Source organism: Haemaphysalis longicornis, unplaced genomic scaffold, assembly GCF_048455015.1.
Source record: "Haemaphysalis longicornis isolate Haplotype H1 unplaced genomic scaffold, Haemaphysalis longicornis Haplotype H1 scaffold_5, whole genome shotgun sequence".
In the NCBI taxonomy this organism is placed as follows: Eukaryota; Metazoa; Arthropoda; class Arachnida; order Ixodida; family Ixodidae; genus Haemaphysalis; species Haemaphysalis longicornis.
The window spans coordinates 41,575,398-41,601,361 of NW_027526385.1; the positions used below are offsets into that span (position 1 = coordinate 41,575,398).

Below are 25,964 nucleotides of genomic sequence, written 5' to 3' on the forward strand. Positions count from 1 at the left end.
ATTATTTCCTCATTTGCCCCCTGGACACTCATACATCCCTGGCGATGAAGCAGCCAACGACGTGGCTCGCCACATCGGACACCGTGCCCTTGCTCACCAGCAAAGCAACACCAACCGCTGAGCGCAACGTCAACATATCCCCCCTCGTACAGCCCTCCGAGCAGTAGAGGGCTTCCCCGGCCAGCATCGTGCAGGATTCCCGAAACAATCCGGCGTCCCGAGCGATGAGAGCCATCTAAAGCCAAGGCATCGCGGACATTCTGACAAGGGCCCGAAGCGCATTACCTGTGCGTTCGCTGGATAGAAAGTAGCTGCACTTGCTAGAGGTCTCATCCACCACCTAGGCTTCCACTGGCAAGCACAAGAGGACGCGTGGCACAAAGAACGGCAGAGCAAGTGCAAAGCTGCATGGGAACTTTATTGCATGTCCAAACAAAAACAAATCCCTGCACATGAGCTGCACAGCACAAAACACACGGAAGAGAGGAAGAAGAGTCCTTGAAGACACACACAAAGAGGGAAGGCTTGGAGACCTGAAAGGCAAAAGATAGCGTAGTGAAGTAACGGTACAAACCTGGTTAGTAATCCGAAGCACTACTATAGGCCATGTCTAGAGTGCCGTCCGGCGGTATTATAATCACTCCACTATTTCGACGTCCACTCGCGTTTCTCATCAAAATTGCCGCGTCTGGCACTACATCGCGCAGGATAACGTAAAGCTAGGCAACAACCTAAACATAACATAACAAGGCCTAACGCGCACAAACCAATCATTTAAAACCAAAACTAACCCACGCCATAAAGTCACAGGTGAATTTAAAGGTGAAAAAAAATGCGCGTCAATCCACCCTGTGAAGGTGGTTGGAAAGCGAAGCTGTTCACCCACAACGATTACCCATGCGACGTCACTTGAATTTACACGTGGCTCTAGAAAGAGTGAAACCAGAGACAAGTGAAATGCACTTTACCACACCCTTCATTACTTCAAAGAGATTTTTTTGTGAAGGTAAAATCAATAAATGATTCGTGAACGGAGGTTGGTCGAGTTGTATTCGTGAAGCGAATGAGTGGATACTTTGAAATTAAAGCAAGCTCATACCCGGCATTACACGATCTCACTTCTCCGTCTCTACCGCCGCCGACGGAGGCGATGAGATCGGCGGCAGAGACAGAGAAGTTACATGCAATGCGCTGAAGTCCCAGCGTATGCGTTAGGCGCGCCCACGGCCGCTACACGTGCCGCGGCCGCTACACAGCGCGAGAGGTCGCATGACGCTATAACGTGGCATTCAGCGAGAACACAAGGGGTAAACCCGCAGATGTGCTCGGTGAGTGCACCGTCTGTCTCCCCGTCTCCGCGTCCGCTCGTAGCTCAATGAGTAAGACAATGGGCTCTCGCTCCCCTTCTCTATTCGTTCCAGGTTCGATTCTTGGCGGTGCCAGTAGCTTCTTTTTTTGTCCGCGGGAGTTTTCTGTTGACACCAACGGCCGTGACAGAACCCTTGGGCGGTAGATCGATTTTACAGCAGTAAGAATGGTGCGGCAAACAGCAAAAGGTACGAAAGTACACGTAAACATAGAAGTACTGATGTGCACTGCCGTTGGTACTGGGCGCACTATGCTTGTTTTAGCGGCTCAGCAGTCCGACGCTTTCGCGTTGTTTTATACGACGCTGGCCGATTGGCGTAAGCGACGTTGCTTTACGTGACCCTTTTTCCCAAGCATACCCCCTGTTTCCCAAAACAGATACTTTCTACCGTAACAAAAACAATCCAGGTGTAAATACGGTAAAAAGCAAAGCAACGGTGGAGTTCTGAGTATGCTAGCGCCATCTGGAAAATTTGACGGCAAGCAAGGCAGTAGAGCCGAATGGCGCATGGAAGTTCTTTTGTATACGCGCCGTTATGACTTAATTGTAGACGTCACGAAAACACACGATTTCGCGGGAGAATCAACGTTTTAACTAAATTGATTAATTTCTCAGTGAATACGGCATCATTCGCTATAAATCACGAAATCTTTCGAATAAAACAAACTTGTATTTTGTCTTCATGGCTCCTTTAACTGTCGCGGGAGAAGCAGCTGCGTGAACGCTGTGATTGGCATTCCGCTGCGCAGCCAAAACGGGACGCTGCCGTTGTCTTTTTGTCTGTCCATCAGGTTCCGCTGTTATCCCCTTCGCCGTCACCGCTGCGAAGCTTCGTACGCCGCGTTAGCTTCCATTGGGACATTACATGGCCTCTCGCCCACACCTGCCGCAATGAGTGTTTCGTCTCCGGCGTATTCTTGCTGCGTGGCTTAGACGCACTTGACAATGAATTGATGCGCTGGGACAACGGGACAAGAGAGTCAACACACACAAGGCGCTTGACTCGCTTGTCCCGTTGTCCTAGCGCTTCAATTCATTGTCATGTTCATTCAACAGGCCCAAACCACCACCCTCATTAGAAGCACTGTGTTTAATGACGGGCCTCCTCTATCACTACTGGTCAAATTCAACGTAGATGAGCACAAGGTTGAACTCACCGATGAGCGCGCTCGTCACACGAAGTACATGGCGGTCTGCAGCGAGTCCATGACCTTGACGGCCTCGACGTACTGGCTGGTGGAGAGCGAGTCTCCGCTGCCGCCCGAGGAGTCGGAGGAGGAGGAGGAGATGTCGACCTTGCTCATCACGTGGTTCTTGGCGCGGTACGCGGCCAGGTGCGCGTAGTACACGGGCGCCGGGATGCTCACGCTGCGCGCGCACCGCGCGTACGTGTGGCACAGGTAGTAGCTCAGCTTCTGCAGGTCGTCCGCCGTGAAGTTCGAGTCGTCCCACACGATGTAGTAGTGCGACGGCTTGCTCGTGCCCTGCAGGGCAGAGTTGATTAAAACACAGTCCACGTCCAGCGCTAGTCCTGTACGGTCCTTTTTCTGGTCCTCACCGCGCTTTTCAAAGCGCTTAAGCCTTCTTGGTAGGATCAACGGCATCCTGTCAAAAAACTTGTGTTTCCCCATAGACCTGTTGGTCGACCGAAAATATGATCAGATCTCTGGTCACACGGCGTATGCGTGAAACCGGGCTTCTTCCATTGTGTCAAAACGGTTTAATCGACAAAAAGAAACGGTTCTAAATAGGACAATCCACTCATCGTCTTGAAGGAGTGCAATACTACACCTCTAACTCATAAACCTGATTGTATACATTTAATCTTACGTAGCCGAGTTTACTCAGTGCGCGAAACTTCGCTACATCAGTTCGTTCTTCGTGTACGATTTGGGTCTTTGAATGTTTGACGATCGATTGGGCGCACTTTCAGCGAAGGTTGAACGCAATTTTCAACTGTCTTTGGGAAGAGATCGCATACTTTTTTTTATTATATTTCATCGTTCTCTAGGAATATCCCCGAAAATCGGGGCTAGTTGGTTCTGTTCAGTTCCCTGGAATCCACTCGTAGTGAACAGTTACTTCGTGCGGCACCCATATGCGATGTTGCTGATGACGACGTAATAAATAAGGCGCTTGCAGAGAAGCTAAACTATGCTTGCTGCTCTTTGCTAGGGCAACCGCTCTACTAACCGAGTTTACCGGTGCTAGTGAAGCCGCCCAGCCAGTTCTAGAAGGGTGCAGCTGCCACCACGAGCCTTTAAATGCGAAGTATTGTAAAGTCAGCTGGGCTATGGTCATTCGCGGGAAGGGAGCTAACGAATACCATCTAAATATCTGCGCCACATGTGCGGGGTTATACTGCCACGGTCATAGAAAGGCGCCGTCCGCCCCGTCATGGCTCCACGTACGACTGTTAGGAACGTAATTACGAAGCAGAGCGTGTGCTTAATTTAATTGTTAGAGGGCGATCATTACCCACCTTTTGTACCTCGTTTTGCCAATTTTAACCCTTTATCGCATTCGCGGATTTTTGAGAGGGACAAATGAGCCCACCATCGGCCGCAAGCAAACCTCGAGCCCTGGTAATATCCTCCGTCCGTCGTCGGTGTTAAAGATAAATTCCGAAAGGTCATCTCGCTTATCCCACGAGAAGCAGGATAACGATCTTAATCTTCAACCAGCCGAGAAAACTGTTAGTAAGGCATACAGGATCTTCGCTTTTATTACTCAGCCAGACATTCCTGTATTTTTTTTCAAGGACACTGCACTTTAACCCTTTTCTTTGTTTGCTCGCGGGATTTTTCTCCGCGTCATGAATTATGGCGCCAAGCTTTCAGAATCTCAAGTAGCATATACAGGTTGAAGGGAGTTATGATTATTTCGGAAAAAAATAGTAAAACCAGTGTTGACGAGAGGTGGTTGTGTATTCATCCAGAATTTTGAGTAGTTATGGCTTTTATAAAGCGCACCAGGCGCTAAATCATAAAACAAAATGAAGGCTAAAATATTGCCCAATTTGCTGCATCTAATTACGACGTGGAATTCCGTTTGTTGGTTGGCTCGTGTGCGCGTTTGCTGGTACTAGCCAGTTCTTTTACGTTGTTGCACCAATATACCATGAACTCAGTTTGGGAACTTTGACGAGCGCTTTTAACCTCCATACCACTCATCACAGCTAAAAATTAGCAGCCCTTTCCATTCTGAGGAACGTCACTGCGCAGTCCCGTACGCATTGGATTAAATCTTTTTATGGGAGTCGGCAGCGTTTAGTCAATATTCAAGACAGTGAGTATATTCCTCTAGATCTAAAAAAGGTAAATTATGAAGGTCTCGGTAAGGTTAAGCTACGACCACCTCTCAAAAATCGGCTCCACTTGGTGTTTTCAGTATTAACCTAAGCTTTGCGAACATAGGCACTGATGAGCGGATAAAATGCGGGAAGCCGTGGAAAAAGAACTCACCTGAATTCCGAAGTGGCTGCAGAGGAAGAAGTCGAAATCGAGCGGGTGCGTGACCACGGAGTCGACGGTGGTGCCCGGAGGCACGTTGCGGCACTTGCCGACGCCGTCTCGGTCGCTGGCCGGCATGAAGCGAGTGTGGTGGCGCTTCTGGACCACGATGAAGGTCAGGGCCGGCTCGTACGTCTCGTTCGGAGAGAGTTCTTGGCAGGCCAAGCGGATGGCGCTCACCTGGAACACCGTGTTCGGAAATATGTTACCGAGAAGCGGCAGGCTAAAGCCAGTATTATGGCCAGCTAGCTAGTACAGATGAACGAAAAATTCCGTGCCTGTCCACACAGGGCAGAAGGTGGATGACCAGCGGAGCTGCATGGTTCCGGGTTATTGGTTTGACACAAACTCCCGCCAAAGCGTGCCGTCGTGCCAGAAGAGTACAGCGGAATTGTTAGTAGGATTCACTGTGCAACAGTTAATGTGGAAAAGCCAGCCTACAAACGCCAAGCTCACACACCCCTCTCACACGGGCACTTTCCAGAGGACACCCGCACGTGGCGCATGATCCAAGCGCACACGATCCCTCACCGCACAATCCTACAGCACTCCCACCCCCACCTGTTTCCCTCCCCCCGCTGCCCGCACTGTGGTGCACTGGACACGCACTTTCATTCCCTCTACCAGTGCCCCAAGAATCCCTACCCACCCCTCCCCACCCCCCAGGCATGAGAGCAGGCCATGCGGAGCTCCGAGGTTTCAGACCAGGTGCTAGTCACCTCCCGAGGCCTCCAGGTGGCTGCGGCCCTGTGGGCAGCCGTCACCACCCCATAAGGGGGAGCTCTTTAAATAAATGTTACTTCTCTCTCTCTCTGTCTCCGTCCCCGCTGAGTAACGGCACACAAGGTGAAAACTTCAGCTAACGCCCCAAACCGCGCAGTTACCAAACGCCGGCCGCGAAGTACATTTTTAGCGCCATCTGCCGTTCGTGAGTGCAACCGGGGCAACATCTCGATCGGGATCGAAACGTGCCGTGTAGCAGCGTCGGTGCGTCGAGCACGCTCGAAAGTCAATCGCGCTTCGCTTCAATTCGGATTGAAAGCGCCCGTGATGTGGTGGTGATGATTATGATTGCTATTGGTTTCCCTTTGTAGCGGGGTGATGGTATGTCATCTTACCAAAAAGGACTAATACACCTATGTTTTATACTTTTGGTTTAATACTACCGCTGCTTAGGGCAGGCACAAAAAGCGTATTAGCCACAAAATATTTTTTTCCCGTTACAGGTGGTAACTGTCCTAGGCAATATTCCCCTCTCTGCTTTTCGTCCACCAGCATTCTAACCTTTTCGTGTTCTCGACAGCCTTGAAGTTAACTTCCTCTGTGCTACCCTTAAATCCTAGGGCTTCTGGAAGCTGAATATTCCCCTCATGTAGATTTGGATGGATACACTCACATTCTAACACTATGTGCCGCATAGTTTCTGCTTTTCCGCAGACCACGCATACCCCATCATTTTGTGAATGCTTCCCCACGAAGCTCATAGTTCGCAAGAACCTGTTCTAGCCTCAAAAAGCAAAGCACTGCCCTGGAAATTATCGTAGACATTTTCCTTTCCGATGTCAAATTTCTCAGCCTTGTACATCTCTACCGACGTTTTAGCTTCCTTTTTCTCTCTCCATTTATCCGTTTCAATCTGCCTTTTTTGGTTACCTAGGCTGTTCTGGATTCCCCACTGTTCTTTCCGTATTTCATCGTTAGCCTTCTGGTCTTTCTTAACCACTAAGTGTCCACGCTTTTCAAGTATAGGTACCTAAATACCTTAGCTACCCACCTTCGTTGGTCCATTGCCCTCAACCTCATCTCAAAGCATATTTTACTCTGTGCTTCTCTAACTTCAAACGACGCCCAGCCCATATCTCCCTGAACTGCTTCGTTAGTTGTTTTTCCATGCGCTCCTAAGGCCAAACGGCCGACAGTTCTCTGGTTCACTTCAAGGCCTGATAGAACGTCTGATTTTTCGGGTATAAGTCGGCTTCATTTCTGAACACATTGACACTGCTAGGAAGACATTTTTGGAGGGCAATTTACGCCATCTGATGCCGAAATACGAAGCGCCGCAGGCGAACATGTGGCCGAAGGGAGAGGTTGTGCCGAAGTGAGGGGAAGGGGAGCGAATTTTCAAAGCCTTTGGATGAAAACGGGGGTTGGCCTATAATAGCTCGTATGTAGAAAAGGGGACATCATCGGAAAGGGAAGCGGTGGGTGGGGGGGACACCGGCAGCAAGGACGGCCACAGAGGCCTTTGCATACGCAATTGCATACGCAATTTATATATATATATATATATATATATATATATATATATATATATATATATATATATATATATATATATATATATATATATATATATATATATATATATATATAATATATATATCATTATAAGTATAACACGTTTCAAGCGTAGGAACTGCCCGGAAGGCTGTGTGAGCCAATACACCTTGCAGGCGCATTATGGCCAGATGAGGCTGCTGCGCAACATAATTTGCAGAAAACAAAAGCAAAGCTCTCATGCCGTAGTTAATACCTAGACGCCAAACCCCTACCATACGTGTCTCCCTCGTGGAAGCCGTCAACGAGATGTGGAACTGCTACTTTAAGGCCCGCTTTATTGCCTCCTACAAATCCTCTTGCATCTGATTCCTCTATCCAACCGTACTACTAATCCTATCCCATCACTACTTCGTATTTAGAAAAAGTCCACCCCGCTTTTTTAACGCCAACTGGCTAAAAAACAACCAGCTCCATTCAAAGCCGTACTGGCCTGTCCACAAGATATTTTTTCGGCAGTAACAACATCAGGACAGGCACGTATGCAGTGGCGTGCTTTGAATTTCATTTCTTGGGAGAAGGGGGGGGGGAGGCGCGGAGACACTCGCAAAAAAAAAGTGAAGCGGGACAGGACGAAAAAATTTCTTAAGCAAGAAGTAACTCAAAACTGTCGCCTAATCTACGGGACCTGAGATTCTTTTTGTTCAGTTTTGTTGGACGTGCGCATAACAACTAAAACACTGAGATTCCGCAGCAAACCTGAACTCAGCAGCGCCGCAACGAAAGCCGGCCAACTCACCTCACGGTTCCGGACCTCCATGAACTGCCCCTCACTCACTCCATCCCTGTAGAAGATGATGCGTTCCGGCTTGTGCTTAGTGGCACGGTAGAAAGCCTTGAGCATGTCCTTCATCATGTCCTTGAGGTCCTTGATGATCTCGACGCGCGCGGTGGCCGCCGAGTCCTCCATCTGGACGCGAATGGAGGCGTGGAACTTGGACGGGATCGAGTCGAGGCTTCCGACGCAGGCGGCGATAGAAGGCCGCAGCTTGTCTCCCGGTGCCGGGTGCGTGACATCTGCTCCAATGATGATCACCGGCTTCTGGAAGATTGCCGGCTTTTCCTGCGCCAGCAGGCTGTTGTTGGTTCCGCCCATCTTGGCGTTGATCTTCTGGCAGAGGTTGGTGACGAGGGCAGAGTTACACTTCTTCACCACGTTGTTGTCCATGATACACTGCGTGCGCAGACCGAGCTCGGTCTCGGCAACCTGCTTGATCTCGGCGTAGTTGGTGCTCTTGGAGAGCACGATCATGAGCATCTCCAGGTTACTCTGCTTGGGCTGCTGCTCAAGCAAGATGGAGCGAATGGGCTTGCGGTTGGTGTCCGCCACTCCGATCTCCATGGGTTGTTCGATGCGCATTCCCAGCTCCTGGCCGACTCGGATGAGCATCTTGACGAAGTTGTCCAGGCTGTCGCGCTGGCAGAAGCGGCTCAAGTTGAGCAGCTTCCAGCGGCTCAGAGTGGCCGGCTTGTAGAAGTGGCGGCCCCTGAGCTCCCAGGTGCCCTCGCGAGGCTTGCTGACAGCGTTGTTCTCGAAGACGAGCGACGGCGGATCCAGGACGCGGCCCTTGAGCTGAGTCGGCTCGGTGTTGATCTTGATGCCGAACTCCCGCAAGCACGTCTCGCTGCTGTTGACGAGGTCCCTGACGGACTGGCGGATCTCGAAGAAGCGTTTGGAGGGCGCCTGGGCGGTGCGCTTGATCATCTCCGAGGTCTGGTTTTCATCGAGCTTCTTCTTGCAGTGCTGTCCCTCGACGATCTCGCACACTTCCAGCGGAAGGTAGACCGGGTGCGTCGTGCTGCCGGTCTGCACGCACGGCAGGTTCGGGTAGTTGAGGCGACCGTACCGGTTCTGGAAGTAATCGGCCACGGAGCAGCGCGATCCGTCCTCCATGTTGAAGAAGAGCTTCTTGGCCGGCTCCTTGGTGACGCGAACGACCTTGTACTTGCGCGGGTAGGGAAGGTGCGTGACCTTGACGCGCAGTCCTTTCAGCTCCTTGTTCAGTCGCACGTTCTGGAAGTCACGCAAGTCGCGGAAGTCAGCGGCTGTCATCTCGCGGCGGCCCTCGCTGAAGATCTTGCACATGAAGGTGAGGACAGGCAGCGGTTCGTAGAAGGCCGTGGCGGACATGTCCACGTTCAGCATGGGCTTCCACTGGGCCGGGCGAACGCTGGTGTAGTAGCCGAACCAGACCTCGCGGCCCCCTCCCAGCGAGCAGTTCTCGTTGGTCGGCGGAGCCTTGAAGAAGGAGCGGCCGACGGGAGTCAGCTTGATGGAAGGCCCATGGCGCAACACGATGTCGACGGCCTGGAGAACCTCCTGGGGAACGATGTTGACGCGGTTCTCGAAGACGGCGTGCAGCGCGTCCAGGTTCACGGTGGCGGCGTACTGAATCTTGACGATGAACTTCTGGATCCTCTGGTCCTCCTCCATGTCGACCGTGAAGGTACGCTCGGTGAACTTGAGCTCGCGGCGCGTGTACAGGTTCTTGCGGCCATCGAAGGCCGGGATGCAGTTGCTGAGGTCAGTGCGGTACTTCTTGACGAGGAGCTCGATCACCATGCGGTTGATCTTGGTGCTGATGCAGCGGTACTTGCGCTTCTCGGGCACCTTGACCTCCTTGCGCGTCTCGGAGAAGATCTCCACGTCGTAGTGGTACACGTTGCCGCCTGGGATCTCGACGCTGAAGTGGTTCGCCGTCAGTTGAATGGGCCGGCCGAGCTTGCCGTGCGCTGGTCGACGCGGGAAGTGCGACGGCAGCGTCCGCTCCATCTCCTGGTGAGGAAATAATGAAGTCAGCCGTACGCGTCCTTTGTTAACGGGCAGTTAAATATTCGTACAAGCTGAAACAACAAAAGCGACTCGAGAATTCTATCAGAACCACTGACATATGAACGATGAGAATATAAATCTGTCACGCCGTACATCTTACAACTGACTACAGTAAAACTGTCATAACGAAATCGCGTGTATGGTATGTATAAAGGGCACATCACATCAGCTTTTAGCGAATGGTCGTCTACAAAGAAATTGGTTTCCTTTCCCAAGGGCTGTATTATATTCTTAATTCCATGTATTTTGTAACATTTCTGCATGTTACTGTATCTTATATAACATATACTTCGAATAGGAAGGTTTACTGTATTATGTTCTTACATCATATGTCCTTTGTAATATCTCTATAACTGTATCTTATAACAAATTAGTTAACGTCTTTCTAACGTTATTCGGCAAAAGATGAAGCTTTGAAGTTTCTATATAACAAGAATGGGGGTTTAATTCTATGTCCCGTGAAATGCGTAGTAGTACACATGATCACGGCAGCTTCAGCAAAGTTGCACATATAATTTTTCAAGCAGATAAAATCTCATTTGCATTTCTAGTCACCATCATGCATAATAGCTTCAACCTAAACATATGCCTACCTTGTTCTGGGGCTTATTGGTTGTATTGATAAGAAGACCGTTGGTGTGATTATGTTATCATTATTGATACCCTCCTATTTTGTATTGTTCAATAACGGCGCTAAGTCAACGCCCTGTCAAACGCGCAGTAACACATACGGTACTTCAAGCACATGAAATCCCATTTGTAATACGAATCATCAGAAAACAGGACGGCTCTAGCAAAGTACCCGTCCTGGTTCAAGAAGAAATCTAATATGTCCTCCCAGTCATCAGAATAAACGATGTCTTTATCAATGTAACTTATGGTACTTGCAGAAGATGAAAGCTAATTTGTCGGACGAGTTCTTGCAATACATGATGGCTTCAGCAAAGCAGCACACGCTGCCTGAAGCAGATAAAATCTAATTTGTCTCAGAAGTCGTACGTGGTAGCTCTGGCGACCTATACAGCCATGTTTACCTTGGTCCGCAGCTCTTCATTGCTAGCGTTAAATCAACGAACGGATGTGGTACATATGGTCCGCCAAGCAGATGACATCTAATTTGTATTTTTGCCCAGCGAGACCTCCGAATAAATGGTGGCTTCATTAAGATAACCTCTGTTGCTTCAAGCAGATCGAGTGATACCTGTCCCACGGGTCTTTACAGGTTTCATCATAACTGTGCGTTAAATAAACGCCCCGTGAACCATGCAGTAGCACAAGAAATCGTCGTCACACGCGATGGCTTCGGCGACGCACACAGCCTATGCCTACCTGGATGCGGAGCTCGTCATTGTGCGACTTGTTGACCAAGCCGTTGGAGTGACTGGAGGGTCGCGTGGCCGGAGTGGTCGGCTGCGTGGACGGCAGCGAGCCCTCGGTCGGGGCCACAGTGCGGACGCCGACGCTGACGGGGCCGTTGATGGCCACGCTGGCGGGGCCGTTGGTGGCGACCGTAGAGGCGCGCAGAGCCGGAGCGCTGCGCTGCTGCTGGTGGATGGCCTGGGCGAACGAACCTTGGGCGGCGAACTGCAGCGACTGTGGGGACGCCTGGGAGCTCCCCGGAGGCGAACCTGCGAGACGCGGAGGTGGTCAGGGCCTCGGCGGGCGCCCTGACGAAAGATGGGGCTGTGGCACAGAAGAGGAAGGTTGCACCACTTATCGCGACACTTTCGCTCGCAATGAGCATTGGGGTTTCTCCTGGTAACAGTCTTGCACAGACCGCGGACTCTCACAGAAACATTTCAGGATTGATTTTAAAGCGAAGCTATGTGTGGCTGGGCGAGAGGAAGATGCGGCGTCATGTGCGCGCAGAAGACTCCTCCGGCGCTACTCCGTGTGCCTGCACTAAAGAACTGAGGATGGAGAGGAGTAAGGAGTAACGGGAGAGGGCTGAAGCGACATCGACGGGCAGGGGCGGTGACGGTGCGGTTGGAGCAACGTCAACGTGAAAACACCGGCCGCACGTTACTTGGCAATGGGAAGGGCAAGCGTCATACGCACTCCCGAGGCAGCTTATGATCAGCGACAGGAAATTTATTAGAGAGTTTTAGCAGCCCGTCTGTTCCGTCGTGTACGTAGTTACCGTGTTGATCGGGACCCGTTTGGGCACTCGGGCATTCGTCGCGGTAGGTGGGTTAGTTCCGCGGGTCGGTCTTCGCCATGAACGTGCATTCGCCACGGTGGGGTGAGCCTCCTCACCCGTCCTCCTCGCCCTTCCGCGCGCGCATACGCAGTAGGATACCGGTAATCACGGTAATAATGTACATGACGGAACAGACGGACTGCTAAAACTCTCTATTGTCTACGCCGTACCAATGCTGCAGCGCTTCGCCGGATGACCACCTGTTTAACTGAGAGCAAGGGGTCTCCTTTACTAGCGGAGCTGTTACTGGCCGTAAGTTCGGGGTTCGTGCGCGCCGAAAACTACCGGCGAGGAACGCTATCGCGTTGGCCTCGTGCAGATGTCGCCATACCCACTCTACAACGGCAAGACACGTGATAGCGGCCGCCGCGGCACTCGAGCCCTCGGCGCGGTAGCCCGCGTGGTCGTGCGCATCCGCTCAGTATCGTAGGAAAGACGTGATAGCGGCTGCGCGGCACTCGAGAGTAGCTTGCGCATGCGCTCAGTTTCGTAGGAGAGCCCTTCGCGCGGGAGCTCGCGTCGTCATGCGCATGCGCTCAGTATCCTACAAGAGACGACACGCGCAGCGTCTTCGCAGTCCTCGGCATGGACCGGTCGCGGATAGTTCGCATGGCCGAGGAAGAGGCCGTGATCCGAAAGGCAGGGCGTCTTACAGAAATTAACTATTTGTGTCCGTCAATGCTCACCTGCAACAGCTTCGCGATTAAAGTCTTGTGCGTGAATGCAAGCTTAGTAGATTTTCTTCCCATTTATTTCTGTGGCGCCAAGAGTCTTCGGACTAACCGCAGACTGCTTGGGTTGAGCTAGAGACGAAATGGAAGGGCCCCAGTGTTTCGGCGTGTTAACCGAGAACTTTCTGCAGTAGTAACAAACCCGTCCCAAAGTATGAACTTTACCAGCGTATCGCATTGCTATCTCCGCAATTTAATTGCTGTATTTTTAAATGTCTGCGGGAGGTATGCTTTATGGGTCTAATATTAGGACAAAGCAGCCGAATGTTCGTCATGGCTTTTATAGTTTGCGCCATCTGGAAAAGGTTTGTTTCATCGATCAGAGAGGGAGAAAAACACTTTCTATGCAGTTCAGGAGGTTTATCGGTTGTCACGAAGCGAGACCTCCTCGGGCATCTAACACCACCCCTTTTCACAAGGTGGGTGCAATCTCTCGCGACAAAACAAGATCCCGATTACCGAGTCACCGACTATTACGAAATGCGAAATTTCAGCGCAGCCGTTATAGTGTTTTGTTTGTGCGATATGTTGAGAATAATTTGTGAGATAAGAGAAGCAAGCCCGTACGTCCACCTACAGGACCCCACTCCGTCACCTGTCTAACTACCACAGACAGACGTCCCTTCATGCAAGCAAAGGGCTTGCAGTTTGGGTTACTGTGAACGCGCTTGCCGCGTCAACCATAACCATAACACAACCACAACCAAAACACCATAACCAAAAGCAAAGCGGACGCCCTGTCAGGCAGCAGTAGCCCTCGGGATACCGGGAGGGGAGGCCAAGAAAGCTTCGCTTTAAAGGAGGTGGAAGAGAGTTTGCCACTGTGGTTGGACTTGCATGCCGCGCACAAAACAGATCGAAAACACTGGCCTGACGCCATGCTACGTTCATGAGACGACTCTCGGGGAGAATAGCGAACTGGTGGAAGGATAGGCCGTTTACAACGATTCCAAACCTCGGAGCTTGATGAGCACAGCCCTCACTGGATGAGAGCGTACTGGCAAGTGGGAGCTTGCGCTCGACGGCCCAACTGCAGCAGAGCGCCCATCGCAAGAGGTCAGAGCCCGCATGGCCGGCGAAGAGCGCAAACCCGAAGCGGGAGGACCAAACCTAAACACATCCGCGCTACTCTACAGCAACAACTTAACCTGGGTGGCAATCCAGCGCGATGCGCCCGCCGTCTCCTGTTTTTCACTGGCCCCGTGCCAGATGGACGTGCGTAAAACACGGATTTTCGTTCGCATAAGTGTTCTTGAAATCAAGGGTTGTACGGAAGCCCGCCTCGTCGGAAAAAAGGATGACAATAATTAAAAACAGACATCGACCATGAATGTTGATAAAAACAAAAAAAAGACGTTTCGGCTACTCTACGGCAATGACAACTAAATCTGAGCCTTGTTTACAATGACTGTTTATAAAAACCGAAGAAGACGATTCGTGATCAAGGCTCCCATGCGAGAGTCGGAACGTCTGTCTTTTTATCAACATTCATGGTCGGTGTCAGTTTGTAATTGTCATAAGGAGGGGTGGTAAATATTTGTCGCTCAGCGGGCGATCCCATCCGGCGGCTGTAGCCACCCCACGCCCCGCTCGTTCACGTGGATCATCGAATGCTCAAGCTTTGCCCCGAAACTGGGACGCGAGCTTGTTTCGTTGCATTTTAGAGACGCGGCACGTCCTCGGCGTATTTTTACAGCCACGTTTTAACCTCTTCTCGCAATAGAGCATATCCGGCTTTCGCCGCAAAAGGTCCGCGACGAATACGACATAACGCGATATAGTTTCGCTTTAAGCATCGAACACATGGGCGGAAAAGCACGCGTCTCCGCACGCGTCTTCGCACCGAGAACCTGTTTGGCTGCCGGATGACCCGCCGCGTCGTCCTCTCCCCAGCGCATCCAAGCCGGAATCCGCCGGACGGACAGGTGTCCCTTACTTTAGTCACTCAAAAAATGCGACGCGGCGCCGTGCTTTCACAGCGCCACAGGCTGCGCTTACATGGCTGCGACACTTCCAGCCCCACCTGGTCAGGCATTTCATTTTCATTAGATATGCTGCGATTCTTCGGCAAAGCATCCGGCCTGAAAAAGCGATGTCATCCCATTTTTAACGCCGGTGCGATGAAGGCCATGCGATATGTTGAATACCCGCCAGCAACATGGGGTCATGGCGCGTTTCGACGAATCACGAACTTGTGTTGCATGTCAGCACAGGTCCTCAATTATCAGTTTCGGAAGGTCCCCGGACTCCCCGGGACGCGATCCGGCGCACAATTTTCTCACCCTACAAGACCCCAGTACGAGGGCAGTCCGCGGACGGCCCGCGGACTACCGTTGCCGGTGCAAAACGTGCATATATCTTTAAACCTGACAAACTTCCTCTACAAGCCCACGAGAAATCTGACCCCAGATACAAGGTCTGGTCACTCTTAACAGTCGCATGGCACAATTGCCGCTAGGCCTCTACGATTGAGCACGAATCCTGTTATTAAATGAAGAAAAGGATCCCACACGGCGTTCACGGCACTTCACGGGCAGTGCAGGACGGAAAATCGACGCGGCACTAAGAGCAACCAACGCCTAGACGCGAATGCTGGCCCTAAGCGCAAACCCATGGCTCACCTCTACCGCGTCCTCGGGGCCGCGGAAACGGTATGGCCTCCATGCCGGGAGACAGGCAGCGCTTGACGGACTCCATGTTGCCACCGAGAGACCCCGTTTCTTTGGTTGGTGACGAAGCTGCAGGTTCCAACGAGATAGTCCGCGACGGGCCGAGTGAACGCGCTCTCGAGAACGGTGTACGGCTGGCTCGAGCCTCGCGGCTGCCCTAGATGGTCTTCAAGGAGCCACTGGCCAATGGCAAAGCTCGGTCGTGACGTCAAAAATGGCGCGAAATTAGGACACGGTCGCGAGACGTGCCCGTGGCGGAAGAAAAACGATCAAGATTAACTGAGTAAACTTTATTGGAAACAGCAGCACGGTGATCACATATATCAATGTGAGCACCGACGTCATCGTTGCTTCCTTTTTTGTGTGTGCGAAAGATTGTCCTACGGCATAATAAAGTATTTTCATATGTACAACACTGCACCCGTAGCGCGCCCAAACATTCATGAAGAGACTGGTACTAGGGCCCCATATACAGCGCTTTAGATTTGTGGGTCTGCCAGGATGGAGTTCGATACTGGACTGTTCGTTCCCGCCTATCAACTCATCGTCGCGTAACATGCAAGCACCACACCGTCTTCTTCCTCACCCAGTCTCGCGCCTTCATCATCATCGTTTTTGGCCACGCATTCTCCGCGAAATTGCGTCCTCATTAAACACGTCTTCCAAGTTTCCCTTGTCTAAGCCTTGCAATATATTAGTGCGAACTCACTAATAACCTGCCGCTGCCGGTTTGACGTGAAATGGGTGACGACTTATTCACGAAGCCTCTTTCGTGATGCCGACCGTAATTTGTGTTATTCAAGACTAGCATGTCTTTCCTTTAACATTTGCCCCTTATTCTGTTTCTAACTCGCTGAGGCGAAATTTAATGCGCATCTGAGGGGAAAGCAGACTCGGGCATGCGACAACGCGATATTAGGCCTAACGTCACACATTGAGGTCAACGTCGCCAACCCGTACTCGGAGCTCGCAATGCAATGATTATGACGTTGTGTGGCTCCTCGCAGGTTACAACTTGGAGTTTACTTTAAGTTAGGCTCAAACATATGACGTCAGGCCTAACGTCACACCGAGGCACAACGCCGGGTGGTCACCCGGTACCCACTGGATATTGCACTAATTGTACTTCACTCTCCGGGTACCAGTTGTGAGATGTCAAACTGTACCTTTAGGCTTATGCTCCTACACTCTGGTGCATATCTGACAGTTGATGGTGTTAGCCCAGCAATGTATACATAAACGTGCACATAGAGCCCATACCCGCTATGGCGTATTCGACAACTCTTTCCAAGCACAAATATGTGTTGCTTTCGCACGATATTGAGTGCTTGGCCCAGAGAAACCGTCGTACCACATTTTTCGCCACGTTTAAACACCGCAGGCCATGCTGCGCTACTGCACAGGCGTTCGCTGTCAGCTATAATAATCCGGGCAAGAAAACTCGCGCACAGAGGAGGGAATTTTACTGTGATATATAACGAACAAGAATATTGTTTTGTTTTCGTACGCTGTTTCTCAAGTAATCGTAAGATACAATGCTTTAGAAATACAGGTCCTGTTTCGTACAAGATACCAGTACGTGATGGGCACTCCACATTTCGAAGCTGGGAGCAGGCTATTCTTCTAACCTCCCGTTTCACTCATTGTACTTATTGCCAATCGTACTGTACTAATGCTGTATTCGTTACCATATACGACCAATATTACAATGATTATGATCGTGCTGACGACTGATCACGACAAGGCGCGTACGTACGTACGTACAGTGGTCATCAAATGAAACGCGAACACGAAAATTTGAACCTGAACACACAAATAGCGCGATTCATTTCCATGCAAGCCAAAATGACGCGTGGCGTTCTTACAAAAACAAAGTTTGGAAATGTGGATTTCCAAATATACCAATAGCGTCCAATTATCTGTACTCTACAAACAGTATTTTTCAATTTTGCACGTTCTGGCTCATATTTTCGTGTTCGCGTTTCATTTGACGACCACTGTACATTACAGCTCCTCGTCTTCGGCAGTATTTTCCTATGGTGATGATGATAAATAGATTACAGAGAGTGATGCGCTGTGTTACATGCCTGTCTGCAAGCAGAGCTACCCCTGTACGTCAAGGCATGTTCATCGTACACCCATATAATACTAATCAATTTTACTTACACTGCACCCACATAAACTATTATGGCGAAAGCCTTACATCCTTGGAAGAGACCTTGAATGACCCCGGCATCAACACGAACGGTACGTACACGCGAACCAAAGCATGTCAGCCATGTATAAGAGGTGATAATTCATAATGAAGTGATCAATGTCACCAGTCACACTGCACGAGGGGCACAAAGGGGAAGAAACAATGTTGATTTTATGTAGCCAAGCTGGTGTACGGGCGGACGAACTTTTTTCGTGATCTCGAGAAGTTAGGAGTGCCCCATGCTACATCGGAGGACATTATTTTTCCTAGGGACCACTGGATTGTGCGAAGAGATGTGTCTCATCTCCTACTCGGATTCTTGCAGTCCACAGGACTAAGTGAGGTGTGGTGACATTGCGTGTCTGTTATTTTAGGACTAAGTGATGTGTTATGACTGAGAGATTTGATATGGTATTGGGGATGATTAGGCGGAGCAATTGCCGGCAGCTATGCAAGGCTAAGTCCGCCTTATTCAACAATACTTACTACTACTACTACTAAGAGGTGATAATGATTACCAAATATATCACTGATTAGTGACCTATTGTATGGATTAGTAATGCGAGATTATTGTGGGTGAAGATGGATTTAGGCGGATTACGATGTATAAGGCGTATTACGATGGATTAAGATCAACTATGGGGATTAAGATGGGTTGAGGACGGAAAAATAGTGCGACTGCATTGTCGACGGGTGGACGTGTTTATAAAACGAATTGCCTGTCCCAGTGGTACTACGCAAGGCTTTCGCCTTCCAAGAACTAAGCAAATTTAAGTACCCCGAGAAATTTGTTTCTAGTCAACCGAGCTGTAGATGACCGAACAAATGTTTCCGGCGCTCTTTGGCCATCGGTGTCTCTGTGCCACTAGAATAGGAGCCGAATTACCGAAGAGAATGAAAGGGAAGCTCCTCACATAAGAGGCGGTGGTGGGTCAGTAGTGAGCACAACGGGACGCCGTTTGCAGAAGCAACAAAACACGCTCGCGCTGGTTCTTATAACCCTATCTGGTTCTAATAAATGAAAAAAAACCTTGGCCAGAACCCCGGAGTGGGTATACGCCAGATTATGGACAGTGTTGTACACGTTCCTCCAAAATAGGAACGAAAGCTCGTTCCTCGTTCCTTGCCAATTTTGAAACGAGTTCCCGTTACAAGTTCCTTTATTGCGAAAGGAACGCGTTCCAGTTCCACTTCGAAAATTGGAACGTTTCGTTACATTAACGTTACAATTAGGTTTTTAAACTAAAATATAGTGTAGGATAATCCTGCGTCGAAATTAAGTCAGACATTTAAAACTCACATCGAACTACGTATAATATACGAATATTAACACTACCGGCAGCAGATTATCTGGAGATAAAGATAATCAAAAGAAACGCTCCTAGGCGATTTTTTTCAAGGAGCACCGGACAAACTCCAGACGGCTCGAGGACATTTCGGTGCAGGATATTTCGGTGCGGAAATTTCGGTGTACGGACATATGGGTGTACGGACATATCGGTGTACGGACATTTAGGCGACCAAATTATCCGGTGCTTGCCTGTTTGCGACAGCTGTTATATTTTTATTTCCGCTTAACGTGGGTTATGAACAACAATCTGGAGCAGTGAATTTATTTTTTTGATTGATGCCCTGTTCGATCTTTGCCGGGTATTTTTAGAAATTCTACATTTATATATTTTTGTTTAATACCTCTTCCTGGGGACACCTGTTATGCAGCCGATTGAATTCTTTAGCACACGTTTTTTTTTTATTTATGACAGGTTGTTAATTTATATTCGCTCTTTTTAACCTAAGACAATTACCTGTGTTTACGATGGTCTACCGCCTCTTTTGTATTTTTTTTAGATTACACACCCTCAAATTACATAAATTACATGCACACTCTCAATATCCAAAAAGTAACAAACATTAGCTAGCCCCCAGAATGAAGAAAACCTTATTAGGAGTATTACGTAGGCTGAGCTGCCTTGCTAGAATGAATTCGCGAACACTGGTCTAGGATATTGTCGGGGAGGAAAAACGGGCCTGTTGGAAAACAGCCACAGGTTCTAATGTCCTAAATGCTGATTAAGCGCGTACCGGTTGTGCATACAAATTGACAACCAACCTTCGTATAATGTTTACAAGCCTACATTTACCACATTTTAATTCTTTGTTCTAGCGCCCCCCCCCTTCCCACCTTCCGACTGTACGCTCGAATATCGACCAGATTTCTTTTTCAGCCATATTATTTTCGGTTTCCCCTGAAAATCCTACTGGCGTGGTGGAGTTCACGGTCTCCGAAGCGTCACCGCAGTGATTTTTTATTTTTTATTTAGAACATACTGCTAGCCTCTTAGTGGAGGCTTTTGCAGGAATCGGGTGATACATTCAGAACAATGACATAGCACACTTCGCGTTTAAAACAGAGAAAAAGCTTTACATTCACCATTAGCGCGCGAAACCTCTATAATGTGACACAAAAAGCCACCAAAAAAGCCGCTGAGAACACAATGGCCACTATCGTTTGCTGGCCACGCTCTTCCGCGCGTCGCGGTCATATCGGCGGCGCCCCCACTCCAGGAATCGCTCTTTCTGCGCCTTCAGTCGCCCCCTTGGGAATTAACTCATCAAGTCGCGCATATCATGGACACCCCAGGTATACATCGCTTCCTCCCATTATAAGGAGCAAAAAAAAAATGAATAGGCTAGTGTGACGAGAGCGGCAACAGTCGTCTTCAAGTTTTCGAAGTCCAGCCGACGCAATGGTGAAGCACAAGTGACACCCCTCTCTCTCTACTAGGAGGATGATTGCCTGCGGGGCTCAGCTTTCCCCTCCCCTAAGTAACGCCACCGTAAGTGCGATCGTTGGTTTGTGAGTTTTAAGTAGAACATACACCGAATGCAACGAAGGCGAGATTGATTGAGAGAATAATTAAAACGAAATGCACACGCGCCAAATCGCCCTCGTTTTTCTGTTGTTTTTTCGCGGACGTTTTGCTGGGGGGGGGGGGGGGAGGAATAGTCTAAAAGCAGCAGCGTCTTGCACCATTGGGTGAAGTGAAAGGAAAGCGCTTTGGTAACACTTAAAGTATTAGGGTTGTTCACATGAATGTTAAAATAACAAAAAATGGTTGAACAGATCCAAATTAACACCATTAATTTTTACCATCTGCTGCAGAAATTGGGTTTCACGTGGTAATGCTCCGCCAGGGTTTAGCGTTCGTTTCCACGAACGGCGGCGCAAGCACAAGTCTCGAACGTAAAATCATATCAAGTCACGAAATTACAATATTAAAGCTAAAATGTTCAAAGAATGCCTGGGACATCCCCTCACACAAAATGTCTCGGCCAAGACGTCGTGCACCAAAATGTCCGTGCACAGAAATGTCCATACCGAAACGTCCTGGACCGAAATGTCCGACACCGTAATGTCCGGATCCCGTTTAGCAGTCCGTCCGTTTCGCTGGCTACGTTGGGTTGACCGGGGCCGGTCTGCCCCTGAGCGCGCGGGAAGGGCGAGTAGGAAGGGTGCGGAGGCACAGACATGGCGAAGGCAGGCCCGCGGAACTAATCCCCCTACCGCGACGAATGCCCAAGTGCCCAGCCGGGTCCCCGTCAACCTAGTAACAACGCATACGACAGAACGGACGGACTGCTAAAACTCTCTATTCTTTCCCCGCCAGGGAACAATTCTATCGGCCAGACGCGCATTCTGGCCTCCCCAGACAAACGATGAAGGGTGAAAAGCATTCTCGCGGCTACGCTATTCACCCGTCGAACGCCGCGTAAGCAACCAGCATGAAAGCAAGCACAAGCTGCGGCCTGCTGCGTGGTTATTCTTCTGCCTTTGACCTTCGAGGAAGTACGTACGGCTGAAGGGCGGGCAAACTGACCATCTTATAAGAAGAGAAATGCAGTAGCGCTTTGTGGACTTTTGTACTCGAGCCTTGGCATCAAAAACAGCCAATTCCTAGCGATGTAACGGCAGGAACGCCGTTCCTGCCGTTCCTTCAAAAACGTAACGAGTTACCGTTACAGTTCCACCGACCTTTAATGGAACGGTGGCGTTCCTCCGTTCCTCCAAAAAGGAACTAGTTCCAGGAACGCCGTTCCTTGTAACGCCGTTCCGTACAACACTGATTATGGAACACCACCGCCACCACCGCAGACTAGAAGGAGAAGTAATCGGCGTAATGAGAAATGTAATATGGCGATGGTAACGACAGGACAAAATCACACCACTGGATGCTTACACGACATTTTGATAATGCTAATTAAGGAATTAGCACAGCATGTTTACGCTAATAGAGTGCTATAGCGAGTGTCGAAGCATCTTAGTCGTTGCCGCAGGGAGAAGAAAACGACGCAAACGTAAACGGGTCATCTGTATGAGCCACTCTTTTGGCACCAACAGACATCTAATATAGGTCACATTCAGATTAAATACAAAGCTTCTTGGCCAATCCCCCGCGTGAGTATATGCCGTGGTCTGAACCAGCCAATTAACCATAAGGATGATTATAAGCGGGCACAATCCAACTACTGGAGCACTGCAGCAGTTATTTGAACCTGCTAATAACCAAAGTAACAAATCACGTTTACGATAATAGCGAATGTGTACTGTTATAAAAGGCGTGTGACCATGCTTCTCTACCGTAGTAACACAAAGAAAGTGACTGCGACGGGAAAAGGATATTGACGAAAGTAATGAGAAAACACAATCGCACCACCGGAGACATTTCTGTATGCGGTTCAACAGCGATGGACTGTTGAAGCGTCTACCTCAACTGCAGCAGTCAAATGTTTCTGCTGCCAAATATATTTTACCATTTATTGCGTTTCTTAAAAAGCGTGATCTTCACGGTCCCAGTCAGGCGTTCTTTAACACCTATGAATTCCACATTCTTTTTTTTATCTTTTTCGCGAACTACGATGCCAAATGTGCTAGGACTTCAGAGTAAAATTCACAAGAAACTCCTAGCAATGAGCCCCATACAGATATGGCTGGCATTAAAAAAATATTCAAAGAAAAACAAGGGGTCCAAGTAACAGCTTAATGGCGACGCGGGCACGCAAGTGACAGTGAATTATCCCCAAGGCAAAAAGGGCTTTAGCCCACACTCGCTTTCATCGCAGGGTTTTTAGATAGCTACGGTAAACGGTCGAAATTATTTATCGCGGGTGCATATATACAAACGTATACGATTGTCTGGAATGACTGAGCACGTGCTTCGACCGTCGGCTACCTCAGACACGCCCAGCCAACGAGCGGAAAGCAATTTCTGCGCAGATGAGGAAAAAAAAAAGAAAGAAATCAATTCTGCAAGCGTATTCCCATGCACACAAATTATAAATAAATCGAAGAAGTGCAAACGTTCAACTCTGAAAAGAGCGCCCATGTTCGTTGACACGGTGCCACCAACAGCTGACATGAGTCATCACAAGGTGATCGACCGCCAAGAAGTAGATCATTTCACGAAATAAAAATTCTACACTAATTCCGCAGCGATTACGAATAATCGCGAAGAAACATTGAGATTAATAGTATCAAGTGAAGGAACACACTCGCACGACAAAAAGAAACGGCGTGGAGAAAGACGAAGTTTCTCGAAACCCACAAACGCGGCCTCTTCAGCGCTAATCGTGATATGCACGAACCTGCTCACGTGCTTCAATTAAAAAATATAAATCACGTTAAACCAAACGCCTTTGACATGCGGAAGCTCGAAAGAATGGGTATTGACGCGAAACTAAGTACGAAGCCCTGCCCCCGTTCGGTTGTAACAGTTCTTTCCGTGACAGCAAAAAAAAAAAAAAAAAGAACAGTCGAAAATACGGTAAGTAAAGCATTCTGCGACGCTCCGCGCCGTTTAATTCTCCAAACTTCCGCTATAATTAGCCAAGCGCTGCGGCCGTTAATTTGGTTACAAAGCACCTGACGTTTGACCCTCCTTAGGGATCAGCTGTTCTACTCTATGTCATCAATAGAAAATATAAAAAAGCTCAAAAAAATACAAGTGAAAAAAATTAACCGGGAGCGTTTTTAATGGAAAAAGCTATTCTAAACAACTGCATTTTACACCGCCCTGAAAAGCTAACCGACCGAGCGCAGCGCCGCTATGCGAGGCCTAACAACAGTTCCGAACGCCCACCTAAACCTCCCAGCTGAAACCGCGGTCAAAAGCCAGCAAAGCGAGGTACGAAAAAGAACTCATCGCACTATCAGAGAGAGACGAGAAAGATGAGTATACTCACGACGGCACCGGAGTACAGCCGCCTTCGACATGATGTCAGCCGGGAGGAATTGTGATACGCCTCAACGGAAAACAAGGAACGCCCGAACGCTGCTTCGCCAGCCAGAGCCGAGGACTGAATGAGCGCGTTACCAGGCGAGTACGACTGGCTCGACGGACGGCTCGAGATAGCGCACGTGTCGGCACAGCGCGCGACCTACTGGACCGACCATTGCGAGTGTGCCAGCGAGTGTCTGCGCGCCTGTATTGCGCGTGTTTGTGAGCGAACTATGCTACGCTTGCGCGCGAGAGTATAGGGAGGATGGAGGAAAACATGAGTGGTGTTAGCCCGAGCAGTAGACAATCGCAAATAAAGCAAACCTAGAGACCGCATGGTGCCGGCCTGGATGCACTTCGACGCCATTGGGAACGGTGATCTGTGTTGTCTTCTGCGGCAGCAGCCATACGAAAAAAAAAAAAAAAAAGAAAGCCAGGAGGCGGCAATACCGCTGATACTAAGATCTTTTGCATACCGTAGGCAAAAGCAGGCCATTAATAAAGAACGTGTGTGCAGCAAACGTTTTCTTAAACAAAAGCCGTTTCCTTGACCAAGACTAAGAGCCTTGAATAGCTATTCAAGCTATTCCCGGGATCTTATAAAAGGCACGGGTCCAGGAACTTGGGACGAAACGCTTGTGAATGACAAACTTAGCAAATAAAACAAAGAATATTATGTGCAGAGCACTTAGGGGCTAGGGTTGCTTTTTTAAAGAAAAGCTTTCTACCTCTACCAGCCAACGGTTCTTTCGCGGCGTGCGGGACAATTAACTCCCAAGGCGGCGGAGGCGGCGGTGGTGTGTGTGGTGGGGGGCGGGGGCGAAGGGAGGGGGGGGAGGGTTTCACTCACAGAGCACACTGTAGATGGCGCGGCGAATTTACCCAGCGTGTGGAGGTACCTGGCCGCTAGGGGGCGCGTAGGCACTACGGCTTTGTCGTCTGCTTTAGCGACGGTTGTTTTGGGGCCATTTTGGCTCAGCTTCGCGTCCATTGCACGCTTCCTTCGCTCGGCTTGATTAACTTGTTCGACAGCACCTCCTGGGTAACCCGGACCCGACGGAATAAAGTGGTCGTACGGCAAGGATACGTTAAGAATGGGTTTGCAGGGCGGGAAAACAAAATTTAGAGACCACATACAGACATGTGGCCGCTAGAGAAACGCTACCTTTTGCACACTGCTTGCCACGAATGGGACTACGCGTTTTTTTTTAATTTGTGAATACCAATTCGGTTGTGTTTTAAGAGGTATTACAAAAGGCGAAAGGAGCATATGGTTCTGATAATAGGCGATCATAAAAGTTCCCTCAGCTTTCTCGCAATTCTCAAACATACCAAACTAAGCAGTTTTAATCGGCATAAATCTGAATCACTAAGCTCACAGGCCGAATTGTTTTGGTGACTGCGCTTGTGTCGCGTGGTGGTGTAGCCCCGAGCTAGCACATCAGAATGGCTAGGTTACGCTGTCTCACCCTTCGAAAGGCGCTCCTCTCCGTTTTGTTGCTGCCGACGCACGACCGGGCACGGCCGACGCTGCTGCGTTCGGGACGCCGCCCACGCGAATTCCAGGTAACGGCTGGCAGAATCTCTGGTTTCACTCTTTGTAGAGCCACGTGTGTGAATTCAAGTGACGTCGCATGGGCAATTGTTGTGAGTGTCATTTAAAGTTTGCCTGCCAATCACCTTCACAGCGTGGATTGGCGCCAATTTTTTTTTCTTTCTGAACATGTTCTTATGGTACAAACACAAACAGTAGTACAAACAAAATTAGGTTGAACTAAATGACACAATCCATCGATTGATTGATTGATTGATTGATTGATTGATTGATTGATTGATTGATT

The 25,964-nt window shown here is 49.5% G+C and overlaps 1 protein-coding gene across 2 annotated transcripts; it reads right to left on the reverse strand.

Annotated features, from left to right (window-relative positions):
* Nucleotides 1–403: 403 nt before the first annotated feature.
* On the reverse strand, nucleotides 404–24,391 carry LOC144138101 (protein argonaute-2-like). 2 transcript variants are annotated; one of them, XM_077670194.1, is made up of 6 exons: nucleotides 24,089–24,391; nucleotides 11,381–11,679; nucleotides 7,958–9,994; nucleotides 4,834–5,061; nucleotides 2,527–2,853; nucleotides 404–533 (listed from the first exon to the last, which is right to left on the reverse strand). In XM_077670194.1, exons 1-5 carry the CDS (start codon nucleotides 24,117–24,119, stop codon nucleotides 2,542–2,544), a joined length of 2,907 nt encoding a protein of 968 aa, XP_077526320.1. In that variant the 5' UTR covers nucleotides 24,120–24,391; the 3' UTR covers nucleotides 404–533; nucleotides 2,527–2,541. The 2 variants fall into 2 exon arrangements, with proteins under 2 accessions (XP_077526320.1, XP_077526319.1); XM_077670193.1 differs by lacking the exon at nucleotides 24,089–24,391 and adding an exon at nucleotides 15,604–15,825.
* Nucleotides 24,392–25,964: the final 1,573 nt, after the last annotated feature.

Excerpts from the sequence above, each read along its gene's own strand:
- LOC144138101 (XM_077670193.1), bottom strand. The coding sequence starts at position 15,679 with ATGGAGTCCGTCAAGCGCTGCCTGTCTCCCGGCATGGAGGCCATACCG. Across the intron at positions 11,680-15,603 it reads GCCCCGAGGACGCGGTAGAG|GTTCGCCTCCGGGGAGCTCC; the intron begins GTGAGCCATGGG and ends CGCGTCTCGCAG. Across the intron at positions 5,062-7,957 it reads TGGAGGTCCGGAACCGTGAG|GTGAGCGCCATCCGCTTGGC; the intron begins GTGAGTTGGCCG and ends ACGGTGTTCCAG.